Source organism: Lemur catta, chromosome 3 (assembly GCF_020740605.2).
Source record: "Lemur catta isolate mLemCat1 chromosome 3, mLemCat1.pri, whole genome shotgun sequence".
In the NCBI taxonomy this organism is placed as follows: Eukaryota; Metazoa; Chordata; class Mammalia; order Primates; family Lemuridae; genus Lemur; species Lemur catta.
Window position 1 is genome coordinate 108,153,856 of NC_059130.1, and position 19,343 is coordinate 108,173,198.

Genomic DNA, 19,343 nt, shown 5'->3' on the forward strand with positions numbered 1-19,343 from the left:
CCCAGAGGCTCTCTTGGCGGGGCCATCTCTCTGGGCTTGGGAGGAAGGTCCCAGCTGGGCTAGGGAGGGGGCGGTGCCGGCCCGCCCCTCGGTAACTCGAGCCCCAGCTGGCAGGCCTGGCCTCGGGTTCTTTGTCCTCTAGGTTCCTCTTTCTCCCCAGAAGGGCTAGGTGGAGCTGGTGAAGGGGGGTCGTTCAGTGGCGGGAAAGAGCCGGCTGCAGCCAGGTTTACACTGGGCAGCAAAGCCTCACTGTGCAAGCATGCGGCCAGCAGACACCTGTGCACAGATATGCACAGACCCACAGCCCACGGGGACAATTCCTCAATGCTGTGCACAAAGCCACTGCCACAGCTACATCCATGCCCCCAAACTGGCAGAACAGCAGCTGTGCACCCACTTGCTCCCATGACACACCCATACTTAGCCAATCTGCTCCAACACAGGCAGGCAGGCACAAGGATGGCCACACTCACTGGCAGGCATGCAAATGTGTAGTACACACCAAGGCACAAGAGTGATAGGGACACCGACACATGCATGTGAACTGGAGAGTGGTCCACCCAGACTGTCTCCAGAAACCACTGGTCCACACAAGTATGTGCATGCCAGACATATATCCAAACACTTGCACTCACACAGAGGTGACAGTTCCATGAGCACAGCCTCAGCACAATCACAACTAGCAACCTTACACAGAGCAGGGACCCAGGAAGCCCAGGCCACAACCAAACAGACACAGTGCCAATGGAATGGGCATTTAATTGTCTCTAGGGTGCTCCTGGGGGCAGGGATGCGGGGCCTTTGGCAGAGCTCTGGCTAATGGAACCAACAGAGATGCCCATCAGCCAGTGCCAGGCAGGGTGGCAGTCCCAAGGCCTGGCTGGGAACAGCCAGCATTTGGGGCTGTTGTTTAAGACAATTTCCGAGACTAGTGGGTAAGGAATGTTGCCTTTGAATGGAGGAGAAGGGGCTACAGTTAGAGACAGGGGAGAAGGGGCTTGGGTTGTGGGGGAGGCACTCCAAGGTCAGAAGGTTAGGAATGACAGGGAATTGGTCACAAGGTCTTTCATGGCCAAGTGAGGACTGTGGGGAAAATGTGGTGACGGGAGTCCAGCGGGGAAACCGTGGGCCGGCCTGACTCAGGCCAGCTTCAGGAACTCCTGCAGCGTGTTTTGTTCCACGGCCTCCACGAAGAGCTCATAGTCCTGGGGGAGGGGACGGGAGGGAAGGGGGAGTCAGTGCAGGTGCAGGTGGCCCAAGTGCTTTGTCGCAGGTCTGACCCTGGCTGGAGTCCTACAACACCTCCCACCTCCAAGCCCCCAGTCCATACCCCACAGTACTGGTCCCCGTTGACAATCTGGGGTGGGGTGGCCTTGGGGTTGCCTGCCAAGGCTCGCATCTCATCCCGCAGGGCGTTGTCCTGGGAGATGTCCACCAGTTGGTATTGAATGCGCTTCCCATCCAGGATGCGGGTCACCTCGCTCTGCTGGGACTTGATCTGGGGGCAGAAGGGGGCTGGGGTTAGTGGACCAGCTGGAGGATTTATGGGGGGAACCCTGGGCAGGGTGAAAGAGGCTGTGACCAGGAGCTTTTGTCCCCTTCCCCCTACACACACACTCTAGGGAGGGTTCTGGCCACTAGGAGTTGGAGAGTGAGTCAGGCGTGAGGTGGTGCAGGATGAGGAGAGGGACCACCAGCCATGGGGAGGGGTCAGAACGAAGGGAAGTGGGATCAAGCTCAGCGAGGGGAAGGCAGGGCAGGCCTGGGTGGAGGCTGGTAAGCGTCCCCCAGCCCCAGACACACAGGGGAGGAGAGAAAGAGCAGGATGAGTTCATGGTCAGGGGCAGCCTGGTAGTGGGGGTGCAGAGAATGGGTGCCCGAGTGATGGGGGATGGGCGCAGGCAGCTCATGCTGCGGCTGCTGAGGACCCAGGATGCCCGGTGAAGGCGCTCAGGATGGGCCGCCGAGCCCCGACCCGGGGAGCCGAGCCCAGCACCTCACAGCCCCCCCCCGCCCCGCCCGCGTGCTGGGGGCGGGTCCCGAGCTCCGGACACGGCCCGCGCTCTCCCCCGGCGCCAGCCTGGGCGCTCACTTACTTCACGGGAGCCGGTGACCGACGTGCTGTAGACGCGCAGGCCGCTCATGCTGCGGGCAGACGGGCGTGCCGAAGGGCGGAGGGGCGGCGGGAGCGGCAGCTGTACTGCCGGGAGACGACGCCGCCGCCGCGCTCTGGAGCGGTTTCCTTCCTGCTCCGCCCGCGAGTCACTGCAGTCGGGACCAATGGGCGGTGCGGGCAGGCAGGGCGGGGCCTGCGAGACACCGCCCCGCGCGTCAGAGGCCCCCTCCCATCCCCCCTCTGTGGCCCGGCGTACAGGGGACCCGTCCCACGCAGGGCCGCCCCTTGTGCAGCCGCACCGCCCTCCCCTTCGGCTCTCCCTTGTCTGGGGCCCACAGTGTGACGCTGGGGAGGAGCTAGATGGCAGAAAGGCCCAGGAGGGCAGGGGCGAGGGTCTGGCAAAAGCGTCCTGCTCGGCCTCACCCAGCTTTGGTGCATCAGCTCCCCATCCTTCGTCTCCGGAAGGAGGTGCCATAATAGCTTGGGGCTTTGGAAGGTTTGGGCTGTTTTCAAACCCAAAGTTCCCCAAACTAGGAAACCTTGCTCCAAGTGACACCCCCCACCCCATACACACCACTGACCCTGAGGGATAGGAAGCACAGCAAAGCAGGAGCAGCCCGTGCTTAAGATTTTCCCTCAAGTTCCTCTCCACTCAGATAGGCAGGTTTAGACAAGGAATAGTGATGGCAGGAGGCAGAGGCCACACCCTCGAGCGGTGAGAGGCAGATAGCTCTGAAAGTCGTGGAGGGAGAGCCTGGTATCAGGATTCTTGAAAGCCTGGGCTTGAGCTGGCCCTTGATAAAGATCCACCTCTGGTTTTGGGGTGACCCCAGCTCAACCCCAACTCCATGCTGCAAATGGCATTCCAAAAGTGCTATTACTGCCAGCAAGAATTCAGGGCTTCAGAGGGCACAGACTCCAGCAACCAGCCCAACTTTGGAGACTTAGCTGTCTGGGGTTGGACACAATGCTTCTCAGAAGTCCCCCCAGGCTGGACACAGTGGCTCCCACCTGTAATCCCAGCACCTTACTGGGGAGATCCCTTGAGGCCAACCTAGGCAACATAAGACCTCGTTTCTACAAAAAAAAATTTTTTAATTAGCCAGGCATGGTGGTATGTATCTGTAGTCCTAGCTACTTGCAAGACTGAGGCAGGAGGATGCCAGGAGCACCCAAGTTCAAGATTACAGTGAGCTACGATTGCACTACTGCACTCCAGCCTTGGCGATAGATACCCTGTCTCAAAAAAAAAAAAAAAAGTCCCTCCAAGTCTAGGGCTCTCTGAGGCAAACACTACCCTGCTTTGCTCGGGGAAGCCACTTCCTCACAGCAACCCAGAGGCAGCTGACTTCCTGAGAGGACTGCTGAAACTCCTTTCAGTGACACATTTGCTCTATGACTCAGGGAAGCTTTGCCCAACAGAAAGTGGTGGGAGGAGATCTTATTTGCCCCCACAGAACAACAGAGGAGCAGAAGTGGTAGAGACCTGGACATGAGGCTGGACCTGCCAAAGGTCCCTCCTTGCTCATGCTAGGGAACTTGCTAAATACCCCACTTTTGGCTCCCATAAGCCAAAGTGAGAGGTAGGGTAGGGTGGTGCTGATGGAAGGCCATGGAAAACTAAGGAGTTTGTTAATATGTTTTATTTTATAATGAAAATAGGCAATACAAACAAGTTGACATAACAAAGATTCATATAAATAACCGTTTATAAACTTTATGAGGAAAAATACCCGTGAGCATGGTGGCTGGGCTCCCAACACAGGGTGGAGACCAGCCGGGCGGCTCTGCTTTTAGGAAGCAGGAGCCCAGAGGCTGAAGGGATGGCCGGGTGGGGCTGCTCTGAATGGAAGGGATAAGTCACTCCATAAATAAAACACAAACTTGTAAAAACACTTAAGAAGAAGGAGCCTCATTCAGGCTCAGGCGTGAGGTCCAGGATGCTGCCTGCCAAAAGACCAAAGCTCACCAAGAATCTTGTACTGGCTGGCTCTGGGCTCCTGAACTGCTGAGTGCTCTCCCTCCCATACATGGCCCCTGCCTGGCCTGGCTCCAGATCTAGAGGAGCCTTTAGGCTGGCCCAACAACCAGATACAAACAATTGTGAGATGCTCCCAAAACCAGGAGTCAAGAAAAATCAGAAAGCAGAGGGTTCAAAGGCCCCAGAGAAACAAACAAACAAAAAACAAACCCAGAGAACACTGAAAGCTGTACCTAAGCTAAATTATACTGGGTACTCTAAACTTTCAAGGAGGCCAGAGCGGGAAAGGGAAAGGACACCCCTCTCCCACACCGCCCCAGCATAAGAGAGGCACAGATCAGAAGGCTGGGCACAGGCTCTAGCCCTGGGTGAGGGGGTAAGCAGCTTGACAGTTACCCTGTGGCCTACTGGGGGAAAATTCTGCCCAAGCCCAGAACCATAGAGAAAAGTTTGCATTCAAAGCCCACGAAGGGGGCTACCTGGAAGGCCAGAGAACACTGGAGAATGGGGCTGTGCTAAGCACATGGCTGGGGCCCCAGGGCAGCTGGAGAGTGGGGTCTCCTATAAAATGGCACGATAGGCAGATTAAGGAGCCCTGGCTATAATCCCTAGACCCCCCAATGCTGGTGGGTATGTTGCTAATGAGCAGATTATCCTGGCTTCTGGGAGAACAAGAGTCTTGAGGCAGAAGCAGTGGGATCAGGCCTGAGAAAACCCAGAAAGCCAGCTCAGTTCCCAGGAAGGCTGGCACATGGGACCTGAGAATTCTAAAACAGCCATTGTTACTGGTACTCAGCCTTTCCAGGCCCCTCTAATGAACTCTCTAGTCAGCAGGACCAAGGTATGGAGTGGGAATGAACATGGATCCATCCCAGAGGATGGAGTAGAAAGGTGAGCAGCCTATTTGTCTCTGATGTCAGCCTAGAGCCGGGAACAGTTTATGAGGACTTATCAGTTGTACCTGCAAAAGTTAATTAGTAACTCACCCTCAAGAGTGAATTAAGATAACAAGACAAAACGTAATCCAACAAGGCAAAGCCAGTGTGGGGTAGGGTAGGCACAGTTCCCTAACCAGCCCTTGGACCCCAGATGCAGGTTCTTCCCTCCCCTCCAACTCTTCTCTTTGGGAATAGCAGCAGACAGGAGGCAAGAGATTGTCAGGGCAGGAACCTGCTGGACTAGGCTCTCAGCAATCCAGATCTTGTGTAGGGGAATACAGCCTGTGTCTCACCCCCAGCATTCTTCACTGTGTGACACAGTTTTCTCCCATGTCCTGGGCGTATCTGTCTGACATGGTGGTCCTTAAGTCCTCGATGTCACGACGCAGTTGTTGAACCTCTTCTAATTTCCTCTTGATCACATCTGGCTTCTGCAAATCGAGCTGAGTCCCTGGATATTGTGCAGCTGGGGAGAAGAGCATTTCAAGAGAATGTTAGTCAGTGGGGAGATAATTTCATGCAGATAGGCAGTACTCTGAAGCCCATGGTCTTTGGACAAGGCACTTTAAAAAAGCATCTAGGGATAGTGGGCTGGTAACTTGCTACTGAAGGCCTACTTTTAGTTTGTCCTGTATGAAGATACCCCATAAGGATGCCTGTTTGCAAAACAGGTTTACTGAACACCTACTTTGTAGAAACACATAAACTTCCACAGGGCAGTGGCCAAGCCTATATACCCTGTCCACACTACCGTAAGAATGGGAAAGTTGGATGGGAGTGAGAAGAGAATGAAGGCTGACTCCTCTTTCCTGGGTCCCAGACTGGCCTGAGGACTCACAGTGAATGCCCAGGAGCAGGGAGAGATTGGGGTCATGGCCCTGGGCCCTCTGGGTCACAATGCTGCAGACAGCCTGCAGATCTTGAAGGCAATTGGCCAACTCCTGGTGCAGCTCAAGTGCCAGCTGGCCCATGTCTGGTGAAGATGGAGACCCTGGTTGGGCCTGGCGCAGGTGTTCCTGGAGCGTCAGATTCTTCTCAATCAGGTCCTGATTTTGCACTGAAAGCTGAGCAGATAAGATAGGCTAGCACGTCAACTCAGGCCCAGGGAGAGGAAGAGTATCTGTGTATGAGTGTGCATGGTGTGGATGTATATGTGTGGAGGGGAGGGGATGAGTCACAGGTGGGTTCCCCCTCCCCACGTGACCCCTGCCAACAGGCTTGGCGCTCTCCCCACCACCAATATCAGGCCTGGTTCCTCCTGAGAGTAGGTGGGGCCTACAGGGTTCCAGCACTGGAGAAGAAGCCACTCCCCAACCATGTTCTGAGTCATCAGCCTCCAGGTTTCTGTTCAGGAACCAGAGAAGATGCTCCCTTTCCTAGGAACTCTATCTGAAACCAGTCCCTCAGCCAACTCTGTTAGCCAGGCTATTAGAGAAGGCTTAATGAGAACTGTGAAATCTGAGGAGACACTGGTTTCAATCTCTCCCTGCCACCCTGACAAAAGTGGCCACCAGCCAGCCTGATCACAGTGTATCAGAGGAATAAAGGGGGCAAGAAGGACAATATGAAAGCTAGTGGCCACTGGCTATGTGATTGAAAAAGCTGGGGGCCTGGAGGATCCAGGGTAGGAATGTGTCTTGCCTTTCAAACCCTCACCTCAGTGGAGTTAGGCTTCACTACAGAGACCAGCTATTCATGTATGTCCCTCTTCCTCTCCCTGACAGCTTAATCCACTCTTCTTCCCTCTCTACTTTTATTCTGTTTTAAAGAACTCTGAATAGAGTTCCTCCTCCAGTCCCAGCTCTCCACCCACACTGGGCCATGGGATAATCCCAGGTCTAGGAGACTCCTTCTTAGGCACTTGGCCAGTGAACTTGGTTGCCCCCTGCTGACAGCTCTGTTTACTGCATGAGGACCACCAAATCCTCAGTCTCCTTGAATCCTCCCTCCCCAACCTCACAAACCTGTGACTACAGGCAGACAAAGGGAGACAGAATGACTTTCCACATCCAAAAAATATTCCTGAGTAATTACAGACCCTCTGAAACAGGCTTAGAGCCTTTAATATAAAGGATGATGCAATACACCTTCCCATTCTTCTGTCCAAAAAGCTCAGTAGGGACCTCTCAGCACTGGGGCTCTTATGAGGGTAGGAATGGGGAGGGCATACAAAGAAATCAGGTTTGTAGAGACAGTATCAAGAGGCCTAGCTGATGCTGCTCACCTCCTTCACGGCCGTGCGCAGCTGCTGGAGGGCTGCATCCCTCCGCTGGGCCTCCTCTCTCAGGGCCTGGCTTGTTCCTTCTTCTTGAGCCACTTCTTGCTCTAGGCTCTGAATCCCATGGCAAGGTGTTGAGGGAAAACACATCAGGGGTAACAAGTCTGGTTTAGACCGTATCGTGCTGGCCTGGACTATATAATGAAGTCCCTCTTTACCCCCACACTGCTTCTAAGAGATTATTTTAGAACAGCCCTGATCTCTGACTTCCCACTTAAACCCTCCTGCAGCCCTTGACCATGTACAAATAGACACCAGATTCTCGGCAGGGCCTTCCAGGCCATTCTGGCTCCTACTTTTCTAGCCGTTATCTCATTTCACCCTCCACTGTAGCCACGCTCAATGACTGCTTCGGTGCCTTTGCTTGCTCCTCTTCTCCTTTGCTCAAGCTGCTCTTTTGCTCTGCCTCCAGGAAATCCCTAAGGCCCATCTGAGCCTTCTTCAATCTACATATCAGATCCAATTCATCCTAATCCTACCCTGCCATTCATACTCCCTCATAGCTCATGAGGACATCTGCTTAATATTCTACTTGGCTGTGCACATGATTTCTCCCTCCAAACATAACTTTCTTGAGGACAGGGAATGTGTTATTCAGTTTAATTCAGTATTTATTGAGCACTTACTATGACAGGCACTGAGGATACTGAATAGAACACCAAACAGTCCCTGTCTTTGAAGAGTTAACAGTCAAGTGTCCTTGACAACACTGTGTATCAAGTGCTTTTGACAGACATGGAAAGGGGTAGAACACACTCACAGGCACCTAATCTAGAATGAGTTGTGTGTATATGTGTGGGGTGTGTGTGTATGGGTGGTTAGGGTTAGCGGGAGGGAGGTATTTCTGTTTTTTAGCTTCTGCTTCTCTCATTCTATTCATTATAATTTTCTCCCAATTTTGAAACTGCCTTGAACTAAAGTGTAAAAAATTTTTTTTATATTTTCCCATTTTGTATTAATAAAAAAATATATAACTGCCAAAACACCTCGTGATCATGAAATACCCAGGGTGCTCATGATGAATCCAACTAATTCCAGCAAATTCACCTGATATTTTAATTTGCCTAAGTAGTCTCATCATAGATAAATGTACTATTTAAAACGTTGGGCTTTTCCAACCTTTGTAGAACCTTAGAGTTCCAGGAAACCTACTTTGAAATCCATTAGAAACTCTATGAAAAACCTGGGATTTTTAAATGGGTATATAAAATGCTTACCAGGCTTGACTGTCTCCTTAGAGGACTTGAAAGAGGTGAACTAAAAAGACATAACCCACCCCATATAATGGCAAAGGCAGGACTGCAGCCTTCAGTTGTTCCTCAGAGCAAGTGCATCTCAGGTGTTTTGGTGTGAAAACTTTTACAAAGAGCACCTGGGTGAACTTGCTTTACCCAGGATTTTTTGGAGAACCCAATTAAGAGACACTCCCACTCTGGCCCAAAATAGAAACCACGAGTCATCTTTGATTCTTCCCTATTCTTCAACCCCTACATCCTGTCAGTTACTGATTCCTCTCAATTTTACCTCCTAAAGTCACTTAAATCTGTCTCCTCACATTTCCTCCCTGCTAATGCCAGGTTCTCTCATTATCTCTCACTAGAATTTCTGCAGCAGTCCTTGGTCTTTCCTCTCCAAGCTGCCAATCTTCTTCTACACTCAAGCCTGAGTTGCAAAACCAACCATATCACATCCCAATTAAATGCTGTAACAGATGCCCATCACCTACCTAAAGAATAAAAGCTAACTGACATAGCACAAGGCCCTCCCATACCCTAGAATGCCCAGGTCTCTATTCACCACCTTAAACCAAATACTTCAGCAATATCAAACTGCTTGCAGTTCCATGTTCAAACATGCTGCTTCACGCCTACATGTTCCTAATCATACTGCTCCTCCTATTTGGAATTCCAACACCATCCTGTCCAGCTCCTCTTCTTTGCCTGGCTAACTTACCCTTCAAAACTCAGGATCTCTCGAAACCTTTCCTTGACCTCCCCTCCTCCCACTGACATTTCTGTGCTCCCCCAGGGTAATGTGGGCATTGCTCTCATAGTACTGTGCAAAACTCGTAACATACTTGTATCCTCCTAAAAAGGCTGAAAAGCACTGATCGGGTCTCATTCTTCTTGTATCCCTAACACCTAGCAAATTGCATGGCAGAGAACAAAATTAAATGTTAGCTAAATTCTAGAGGTTCCATCATTAAGTCCTACCCACCATGTACCAAGGATTCCTACTTACCTGTACTTGTGAGCGCAACTGATCCATCTTTTGCTGTTGCTTCTCCACAATCTGAAAGACAAAGTTATCATGGAAGGCTGCAAGCATAGGGCTGATGGTGAGGTCAAAGGGCAAAGAGCTGTACTAGGATCTGTGGTCTGGCTATTAGCCCCACTGGCAATAGCCCATTAATAGTGAGACCAGGGTAAAGACTAGTTAGCTCTATCTACAGAAATATAACCCAGAGTTCTAATCTTGGCAAACTACCTTCACACTTCTGTGCTCCAATCACAAATGTTTGTATAGGAATGTAGTGTAGACCCATGACTGCTACTGGGGCTGAGGGGACACCCACCATAATGACTATAGGCCAGTGGAATCAATTTTATTTATAGCCAGGGCATATTATAGTTCTTTGGGAAAGGACATGACTAAAAATCCAGTTTATTGAAGACTGTCATTTCCAGGGCTGTAATGGTTGTTGGTATTATAACTCTGGTCATACTGTCTTTCCAACAAGAGACTCTGAACAGGTCTGACTTCTTTTAAGACTGCAGGTGTTTGTTGAATCATTTTTCTTTTTTGGAGACAAGGTCTCACGATTTTTGGCCTCCGCTGGGCTCGTCGAACTTGAGATCCTCCCACCTCAGCCTCCCGAGTAGCTGGAACTACAAGCCACACCCAGCTTCTCTGAATCATTTCTTGGTTTTTTTTTTACTAACCTGCGATCAGTTTCATCATCAGGCCCCTGATTCCTTCTTCTCTGCTGAATTGAGAAACCAGGCTACCTCATTGGTTAGAACTCTGCCCAGTGTAAGAGGTTCTATATGGACCTGAGCCATGAATGAAGTGTACATTTTAGTGCACCATTTTGGGTCATCTAGTCTGGATGTTTAGAGCCATATGCCCCTCCCCTTACTTTTGCCTATATTTTAGATGAGTAAAGTTTGCCTGTTATAAGGATGAATATCTAAATGCAAACTTATACAGGGACAACTTCCCAGAAAAGAAAGAAAAGCTCTTGGTAGCAAATCCTAGGTAGGCCAAGGCCAGGAATTCATGGTTCCTTCCCACAGTTCCTTCGAATCTTCTCTTTTCTCCAAGCCTACCCCCCCAGTACAGCCTGGACACCCTCAGTCACCTTTCGGAGGGAATCACATTCCTTCTGCCAGGACTCCATTTCCACTTTTGGGCTTTCTCCACTGTTGTCCTCCACAGACTGTTTATCTTGCAGGCTGAAAGACAGTGGCCTCTTTAAGAACTTTGAAGTCAGAAAGATCTGGCTTTGAGGAGTTCTGCTATTTATTTTATGTTTGGGACACTTAAACCCTTCCAAGCTGTAGCTGTTGTAATGTAAGGGGTGCCACACAGAAGCCACTCAGTGTATATTAGCTTTCTTCCTTGGGGCCAGAATCTATACAATGTGACACCAATTCTCTATCTGCCCAAGGCTCTTGTATTCTTTGATTTGATATTTAAAAAATAAACATTTATCACATGTATTTAGATTATAAAAGTCACATACATATACATTCTAGAAATTCTGGAAAACACAAGAGCTCCTTTTTTCTTGGTACACATAGTCTAGGGCAAAGCCAACTTTGTCCCCTAACCCCACTTCTGACTCCAACTAATGGTCTCCTTCCATGGGTCTCCACAATCACTTATAGCATGGCCCTCTGCTATGATAAACAACAGGAACATTATGGTTAAATATGGGATGAGAAATCCAATCTACCCTATTAGAAATTGGATTTGGTCCAAGAGGCTGTTGAAGAATAGCCATTATTTTCAGAAACTGCTATTAATATGGAAGAGGCTCCCAAGACACTCGGAGAGTACATTATAGCATCTTGTTTTGTTCTCCGAACCTGTTATGGCACTAGAGAGCAATCCCTAGGGCTGAGGACAAACAGATGTTCCTGGTAGCCTTTAGCTTATTAGGTTCAAAATACAATAACCCTCAGTCCTCAGCACCAGTATCCACTTTTGAAAATTATATATAGATACCTAACTTCTCAGTTTATAAAGTGCTTTCATGAACACATACATACTCAAGAACTATTATGTGCTAGGCAGTGGGCTGGATCCTTCCAAAGGATACAATAAGCCTCCACTGCATCCCAAAGACACATTCCCTGCCTATAAGCAGTTTTCCTATTATTCACAGTCCAAAGAAAAGGAAGCTCAGAGAAGTAAAATGATTTTCTCAAGTCACCCAGTTACACAGATAAGTGAGCTGGCTAGCCAGGACCAGAAACTAGCCCTCCCCTCCACTCCCTTCCTCAATCCCACAGGAGTATTTACCTATGTTTAGTGGAGGAGAATTCTGCTTCTCTCTGTCTCAGACTTTCAAGTTGAACCTCCTTCTCTCTGCAGATTGCCTGTGTCTCCTCCAGCAAACTCTCCAGCTCAGTCACTTTCTCCTGCAGCTCTGTGCTCTTCAATTCAGAATCCTTAAGCTGAGAGACAGGATCCCATGCTTCCGTCAATAAGCCAAGGAAGAGTTTGGTTACCTCAAAAAATTTGCAAACCAGTTGCAAATTTGACAGATGTGAATCTGGACATGACTGCTTTGGGATTCTCCTTCCTTTCAGGAAGCCACAGGGTAACTGCATACAGCAGATGCTGAAGAAGTTCCCCTACTTGGCCCTTCCCTGATTGCCCCAGGTATGCCCACACATTGCTGCTACCTGCTGACTCTGCTTCTGATGGTCTTCCAGTGTGGGCAGGTCAGCCAGGTAGCGCTCCAAGGTCTCAATACGCTGCTGCTTCTCTCTGTTCTGTTCTGATTCCTTCTGACATTTCTTTTTCAAATTATTGATATGTTTATCACGACCCTTGACCTAGGGAAAGAAATGTTAAGAGTCTCTCTCCATTCACTCCTCTAGGACCTTGAACATCAACTTTTGTTGAATTCACCACTGCTTCTGCCTGTGGAGCTGTGAATGTTGTTCTACTACAATGAAGGCAGGAAGAGGATCAAATTTTGCCATTTGGGATTAGGGCATAAACTGCAGAGATAACAAACTTCAATTTTTCAATCAAAGGCAGAGAATAACGTCTCCTCAGGCAGTTTTAAAATTGACAGTGCTTCTGTTATATAATAAAGAATTTGTTTGGACTTTGTCCCAGGTTCCTGGGAGGTAACCTCTAAGCCCTTGTGATTTCCTGAGTAACAGGACAAGAGCCGGCCAGAGCCCACCATGAGTACATTTATGCTAATAAGGCCGGGTGCGGTGGCTCACGCCTGTAATCCTAGCACTCTGGGAGGCCGAGGCAGGTGGATAGTTTGAGCTCAGGAGTTCAAGACTAGCCTGAGCAAGAGCGAGACCCCGTCTCTACTAAAAAAAATAGAAAGAAATTATCTGGACAACTAAAAATATATAAAGAAAAAAAATTAGCCGGGCATGGGGGCACATGCCTGTAGTCCCAGCTACTCGGGAGGCTGAGGCAGGAGGATCTCTTGAGCCCAGGAATTTGAGGTTGCTGTGAGCTAGGCTGACGCCACAGCACTCTAACTTGGGCAACAGAGTGAGACTCTGTCTCAAAAAAAATAAATAAATTTATGCTAATAAGATGACTCAGAATGGGGGCTGTTCTACTATGGCGAGGGGGAATGGAAGGGACCTTGAGTTCAATCATACCTACATAAATGAAACTCCAATAAAAACTCTAGACACCAAAGATCAGTGGAGGTTCCTGGTTGGTGAACACACAAATGTGCTGTGTTTACATGCCCTGATTCCATAGGGAGAGGGCATGGAAGCTCTGCTTTCAGGATCACCCGAGACCTCACCCAATGTCTCTCTTCATTTGGCTGTCCTGAATAGTACCCTTTATAACTGTGGTCCCCAAGCCCCAGGCGTGGACCGGTATTGGTCTATGGCCTGTTAGGAACCAGACCACACAGCAGGAGGTGATTGGCCAGCAAGCAAGTGAAGCTTCATCTGTATTTACAGGTGCTCCCCATTGCTCCATCACTGCATAAGCTCCGCCTCCTGCCAGATCTCATAGATTCTGAGACTCTCATAGGCATCAGATTCTCATAGGAGCACAAACCCTACTGTAAACTGTGCATGCAAGGGATCTAGGTTGTGCGCTCCCTTATGAGAATCTAATACCTGATGATCTGAGGTGGAGCTGAGGCAGTGATGCTAGCGCTGGGGAGTGGCTGCAAATACAGATTATCATTAGCAGAGAGCTTTGATTGCACGATAAATGTAATGCACTTGAGTCATCCTGAAACCATTCCCTCTTCACCCCCCACCAACTGTGGAAAAATTGTCTTCCATGAAACTGGTCCCTGTTGCCAAAAAGATTGGAGACTGCTGCTTTATAATAAAACAACAATCACAAGTTTAGCATTTTCCTGAGTTCTGTGACTCATTCTAGGGAATTATTGAAGCTCAAGAGGTCATGGAAACCTACAGATTTATAGCCAGTTGGTCATAAATATGTGTAGCCTGGGGACCCCAAGATTTGCAGTTGGCATCTGAAATAAACAGTTTTCTTGGGGACTGTGCCCTTAAACCTCTGGAGTCTGATGCTAACTCCAGGTGGTCTGTACCAGAATTGAATTGCAATAGTATATACATAACTTCTTGAAAGATATATCACCAGTCTGGTCTGTTCTGGTGAGAAAGGTAATACATTCTTCCCTAAACACTATATTGATATAAAGCCAAGCAATCATCTGGTAGGGCTAATAAGACTTGAGAGGAAGAGCTGTGTCCATTTTGCTAATTATCATATCCTTAACACACAGCACAATGCTTGGCATAGAGCAGGTACTCAATGAAGATTTGGTGAATGAAGACTATTTCTTTATTATTATGCTTTTTTTGGCTTATGAAGAAGGAAGCTGGAGGAAGCAAGAGAGAACAGAGAGAGTGATGCAGATCAACTAATGTCAAAGAGGAGGCACAGGCCTAATTTAGTGCAAAGATATGACAATACTAAGAAAGATCCCTGAAAATCAGCCAAAAGCTTTACCCCTAGGTCCAATCTGTACCTGTAAAGCTCTGAACCAGTGATTTTCACATTTTCATATGCATCAGAATCATCTGGGAAGCTTACTAAAAATGCTGATAAACAACTTTGAATTTTAAAAAATGGTAAACTGAACACAGGTATTTATTAATATCTCTTCTCCCTTTTTGAAAACATCTTAAAAATGACAGGAAGAAAATAAAAGTGCTAATCTAAAAGACAACAGGGGAGGAAACAAAAGGTTTACAAAAGATTTCAACATGTTTTCAAAAGATGGGCCAAAGAGTTGGGTGCAATGGCTCAGGCCTATAATCCTAGCACACTGGGATACAGAGGTGGGAGGACTACTTGGGCCCAGGAGTTTGAGATCAGCCTGGGCAACATAGTGAGACCTCATCTCTACAAAAAATAAGAAAAATTAGCTAGGTGTGGTGGCACATGCCTGTAGTCCCAGCTAATCAGGAGGCTGAGGTGGGAGGATCACTTGAGCCCAGCAAGGCTCAAGTGCTGCAGTGAGCTATGATGATGCCACTGCACTGCAGTCGGGGTGAGAGAATGAGATCCTGTCTCTTTCTCAAAACAAAAAACAGGCTGGGCGCGGTGGCTCACACCTGTAATCCTAGCACTCTGGGAGGCCGAGGTGGGAGGATCGCTTGAGGTCAGGAGTTCAAGACCAGCCTTAGCAAGAGCGAGACCCCCCTCTCTACTAAAAATAGAAAAATTAGCCAGGCATCATGGCACTCAATGTGATTTGAGAGGCTCCTGTAGTACCAGCTATTGGGGAGACTGAGGCAGGAGGATCGCTTGAGCCCAGGAGTTTGAGGTTGCTGTGAGCTAGGCTGATGCCACGGCACTGTAGCTTGGGCAACACAGTGAGACTCTGTCTCAAGAAAAACACAAAAAAACAAAAGATGAAAGTAAACATCGGGTATGATAGCTCACACCTGTAATCCTAGCACTCTGGGAGGGCGAGGCAGGAGGATCACTTGAGCCCAAGAGTTTGAGGGTGCTGTGAGCTAGGCTGATGCCACGGCACTCTAGCCTGGGCAACAGGGTGAGCCTTTGTCTCAAAAAAATAAATAAATAAGAAAAATAAACAAACAGAGGGGGATAAGGGGATAAGTGACTTGGAACAGAGGTGCAATGGGAGTTACAGACAACATGGATGACAATGTGCCCCTCCAAGTCCTAAGAGCCTCTAAACTTGAAGCACCAGGTAGCTACGGAGGGAGGTATCAGCCATAGATCTGACAAATAGGGGAATTCACTGGAAGTCTATATCCAAGTTAGCAGATACCACCCTCACTCTGGGCTTCTCCAACAGGAGACTAGAGGTTTATTCTCTGGAGAAATCAAATGAGATTCTAGACTTAGGGATACCAGTCAGAGCAGAGAGACAGGGTGAAGTACTAGGTTGAAAACAAGTATAAGTAAAAATCTATGTATAGAACTGTGGGACTCTAAGCCCAATCTCCTTCCCAGCACCAGGAATCCAAAGGCCAAAAGCATTCCTGCACCCAGCCTCTGCACCAGGAACCAGGCTGAAGATTGTTCTTTAGAGGGCGAGAAACAACATCTAGATTTCAAGTTCCCAAGTGAAAAGGGCAGTCTAAGTCTGATCCTACAGTGAAGTCCAACAGGCAACTACCATGAACCCAGGGCTTTCATCTAGCTTTTAAATGCTTCTTTCTTAAATATGAGTACCCACTCATTCAATGAAAAAGCCTCTAACATGAAAGACAACAAGACAGAAAAAAAGGATCTGAAAGAAGAAATGCTATAAGCATATGTAGACATCCAAAAAAGCTATAATCAATTTTGTCAAAGATGAGATATTGTATCTACGAAACAAAAATAGATGTCTAAAATTCACCAAAGAAACACAAGAAAAGCATACTATTCAGAAATATAGCCATCCCCCTGTATACACAGGGGATTGGTTCCAGGATCGCCTGCATACATCTATTAATAAATCTGTGCATACTCAGGTCCCACAGGCAGCCCCGTGGAACCTGAGTATATGAAAAAGTTGGCCTTCCAGATACTTGGGTTTTGCATCCCTTGATGTGTTTGGTTGAAAAAAATTCCCGTATAAGTGGACCTACACAGTTCAAACACGTGTTGTTTAAAGGTCAACTATACAGAAGTATGTATCAGGACAAAGAGAAGAGTTGAAGAGATACCATTGTGGGGTTGGACTAGGGTACAGAACTAGTAAATTTTTATTATAAACCTACTGACATTTCATTATTTAACTTAGATACTATTTTGTATTAAAATTTTCTTTTTTAACAAGCTCTCTAAGTCTTTCCTGTACCAATAGTACCAATATCCCCTGGGAGCTTGTTAGAAATACAGGATCTTAGGGTCCTTCCCAGAACTACTGAATCTGGATCTGCATTTTTAACAAGATAGCTAAGTGACTTTTAAACACATTTGTTTTGATACAAGTAGTCTAGAACTAAACTACCAAACTGGTCCCCTAAGAACATGTGCTTTACAGTAAGCTCTGAATTGAGAGGTACCAACAAAACCAAAGGATTTTTTTTTTTTTTTGAGGCAGAGTCTCGCTCTGTCACCCTGGCTAGAGTGCCGTGGCATCAGCCTAGCTCACAGCAACCTCAAACTCCTGGGCTCAAGCAATCCTTCTGCCTCAGCCTCCCAAGTAGCTGGGGCTACAGGCATGTGCCACCATGCCCGGCTAATTTTTTGTATATATTTTTAGTTTTCCAGCTAATTTCTTTTTATTTTTTAGTGGGGACAGGGTCTTGCTCTTGCTCAGGCTGGTCTCGAACTCCTGAGCTCAAACGATCTGCCTGCCTCGGCCTCCCAAAGTGCTAGGATTACAGGCGTGAGCCACCATGCCCGGCCAAAACCAAAGGATTTTAAACTAGCTTCTCTAATGATGACCGATCTTTTCCTAAGGCAATTCTAAGAGCACTGGCAAAAATAAACTCTCAAACTAGCTATACACATGGAATTTTTCTCTACTTTTTAGATAGAGTGAGGAAAAAGCAGACTGAATAAACACCACAGGTATTTTAACATCTTGCAACAGCGTCATCTGGTATGACTGCTCAGGCTGGTTTTCTACCCAGGCCAGCTGGCAGCACATCACAACCTGGGACAGTGAGAGATTATACAGTATTCCCTGACCATGGTAGTTCTGTAGAGCCAAAGCAGAAAGGAGGGGTTCCACTTCTAACAGAACGGTTCTATATGAGAAATCAGTGGAGGGTCTCACCCAATTGGCTTCACTTGGTTCCAAGAATAGGGGCCAGAAACCCCCTAGGCTTTGGAAGAGTGAGCTGACTGCCAGCTCCTTTGTGAATTAGATAGTTATCAGCTCCTCAGCTCACCCTTTCTTCCTGTTTCTTCCCCTCCTCGGAATGCTTCTGCAACGCCACCCTGAGCGACTCTCTGATGAGCTGGACTTCCACTTCTGAAGCAGACAGTTTCTTTTCAAGCTCCATCTTTTCTTTGCTCAAGGCTTCTGTCTTCTGTGCAAACTGTGCACGTAAGAAAGTGTTCTCTCGCTGCAATTCCTGCCAGAGAGATTCTCAATATATAATTGTTCCCTACCCTTACAATCCCATGTACTTAACTTACTGCCAGCACACTTCATGGTCAAATATTATCTTTCTCCTAGAATGTCTTCAAGCAGGGCTTCTCACAGTGTGGTCCTATCACTAACAGCATCAGCTTTACTTGATGCTGGAATTTGTTAGAAATGCAATTTCTTGAGCCTAACACCTAGGCCCACTGAATCGGAAATTCTAGGGATGGGTCCCAATAATCTGTGTTTTAACAAGCTCACTAAGTGATTCTGATGCCTGGTCACATTTGAGAACCACTGTCTTAAAGCAATACCTGAAGAGTTGCAGTATAATAGAAGGAACACACGATAAGAAATCAGAAGACCTGGGCTCAAGGCCTGTCTCCCCTCCACGCATTCTCTATATGATCTCCTGTAAGTTCTTCCTCCTTGGATTTCAATTTTTTTATTAGTAGAGGACTGAACTAGATTTTATCTAAGGGCCCTTCCCACTCTAATATTCTGATTCTGTGAGATGGAATACTGCCTTAATAGGCTTACTGGGCATCAAAGCCAGTACTATAATCTGTCAAATACCCAACACTCAAAAGCCCAAACTGCAAGCCAGGCACAGTGGCTTAGGCCTGTAATCCTAGAACTTTGGGAAGCCAAGGTGAGAGGATCCCTTGAGGCCAGGAGTTCAAGACCACCTAAGCAAAATTTCGAGACCTTGTCTCTACCAAAAAAATAGAAAAATTAGCCATGCGTGGTGGTGCATTCGCCTATAGTCTGAGCTACTCAGGGGGCTGAGGCAGGAGGATCGCTTGAGCTCAGGAGTTTGAGGTTGCAGTGAGCTATGATCATGCCACTGCACTCTAGTCGGGCAATAGAGTGAGACCCTGTCTCAAAAAACAAACAAACAAACAAAAAAATAACCCCAAAACACCCCCCCCCCCCAAAAAAAAAAAAACAACAGCAAGCCCAAATTGCAGAAGCTTGGTCAACAAAACAGGCTTGTTTTCAAGCTTTCAACCCCCACGGCCATTGATCTCAGTGAGAAAATGTTTATCTTCAGTTACACCTAGACATGGAGGAATAAAAATGAGAATGACTCTAAATTCCCCCATTACCTTTGCCTCTCCCTCCATTTGGCCAGGGCTGGCAGATTAAGACTTCTCAGAACATGACCTAACTCTAGGACCTTAATATCTACTTTGTTCTGCCTTCCTTTTCTTCCAAGTATGTCCTGACCACCAAGGCATCTGGACTTTCACTTGGTACTA

The 19,343-nt window shown here is 47.8% G+C and overlaps 2 protein-coding genes across 7 annotated transcripts in view; both read right to left on the reverse strand.

Annotated features, from left to right (window-relative positions):
- Positions 1–739: 739 nt before the first annotated feature.
- Positions 740–2,346, reverse strand: SH3BGRL3 (SH3 domain binding glutamate rich protein like 3). Its single transcript, XM_045545893.1, has 3 exons — positions 2,097–2,346; positions 1,331–1,498; positions 740–1,205 (listed from the first exon to the last, which is right to left on the reverse strand). The coding sequence occupies exons 1-3, from the start codon at positions 2,142–2,144 to the stop codon at positions 1,140–1,142; spliced, it is 282 nt and encodes a 93-aa protein (XP_045401849.1). The 5' UTR covers positions 2,145–2,346; the 3' UTR covers positions 740–1,139.
- Positions 2,347–3,741: 1,395 nt separating this feature from the next.
- CEP85 (centrosomal protein 85) overlaps positions 3,742–19,343 on the reverse strand; it is a 34,236-nt gene continuing 18,634 nt past the window's right edge. For 5 of the 6 annotated variants that reach the window (XM_045545896.1, XM_045545899.1, XM_045545898.1 and 2 more), the window contains 7 exons: positions 17,885–18,070; positions 12,227–12,379; positions 11,841–11,995; positions 10,675–10,768; positions 9,555–9,605; positions 7,260–7,367; positions 5,413–6,099 (listed from right to left, as the gene is read on the reverse strand). In XM_045545896.1, coding sequence (XP_045401852.1) covers positions 5,638–6,099; positions 7,260–7,367; positions 9,555–9,605; positions 10,675–10,768; positions 11,841–11,995; positions 12,227–12,379; positions 17,885–18,070 — 1,209 coding nt within the window. In that variant the 3' untranslated portion in view covers positions 5,413–5,637. Of the gene's footprint in view, positions 6,100–7,259; positions 7,368–9,554; positions 9,606–10,674; positions 10,769–11,840; positions 11,996–12,226; positions 12,380–17,884; positions 18,071–19,343 lie in introns of all 6 variants that reach the window. The other variant, XM_045545897.1, reaches the window with a different exon arrangement.

Bases quoted from the DNA above. Each gene is read 5' to 3' on its own strand.
- SH3BGRL3 (XM_045545893.1), bottom strand. From the start codon at position 2,144: ATGAGCGGCCTGCGCGTCTACAGCACGTCGGTCACCGGCTCCCGTGAA. The intron at 1,499-2,096 runs GTAAGTGAGCGC...TTCTGCCCCCAG, and splicing joins CGGTCACCGGCTCCCGTGAA to ATCAAGTCCCAGCAGAGCGA. The intron at 1,206-1,330 runs GTATGGACTGGG...CCCCTCCCCCAG, and splicing joins ACGGGGACCAGTACTGTGGG to GACTATGAGCTCTTCGTGGA.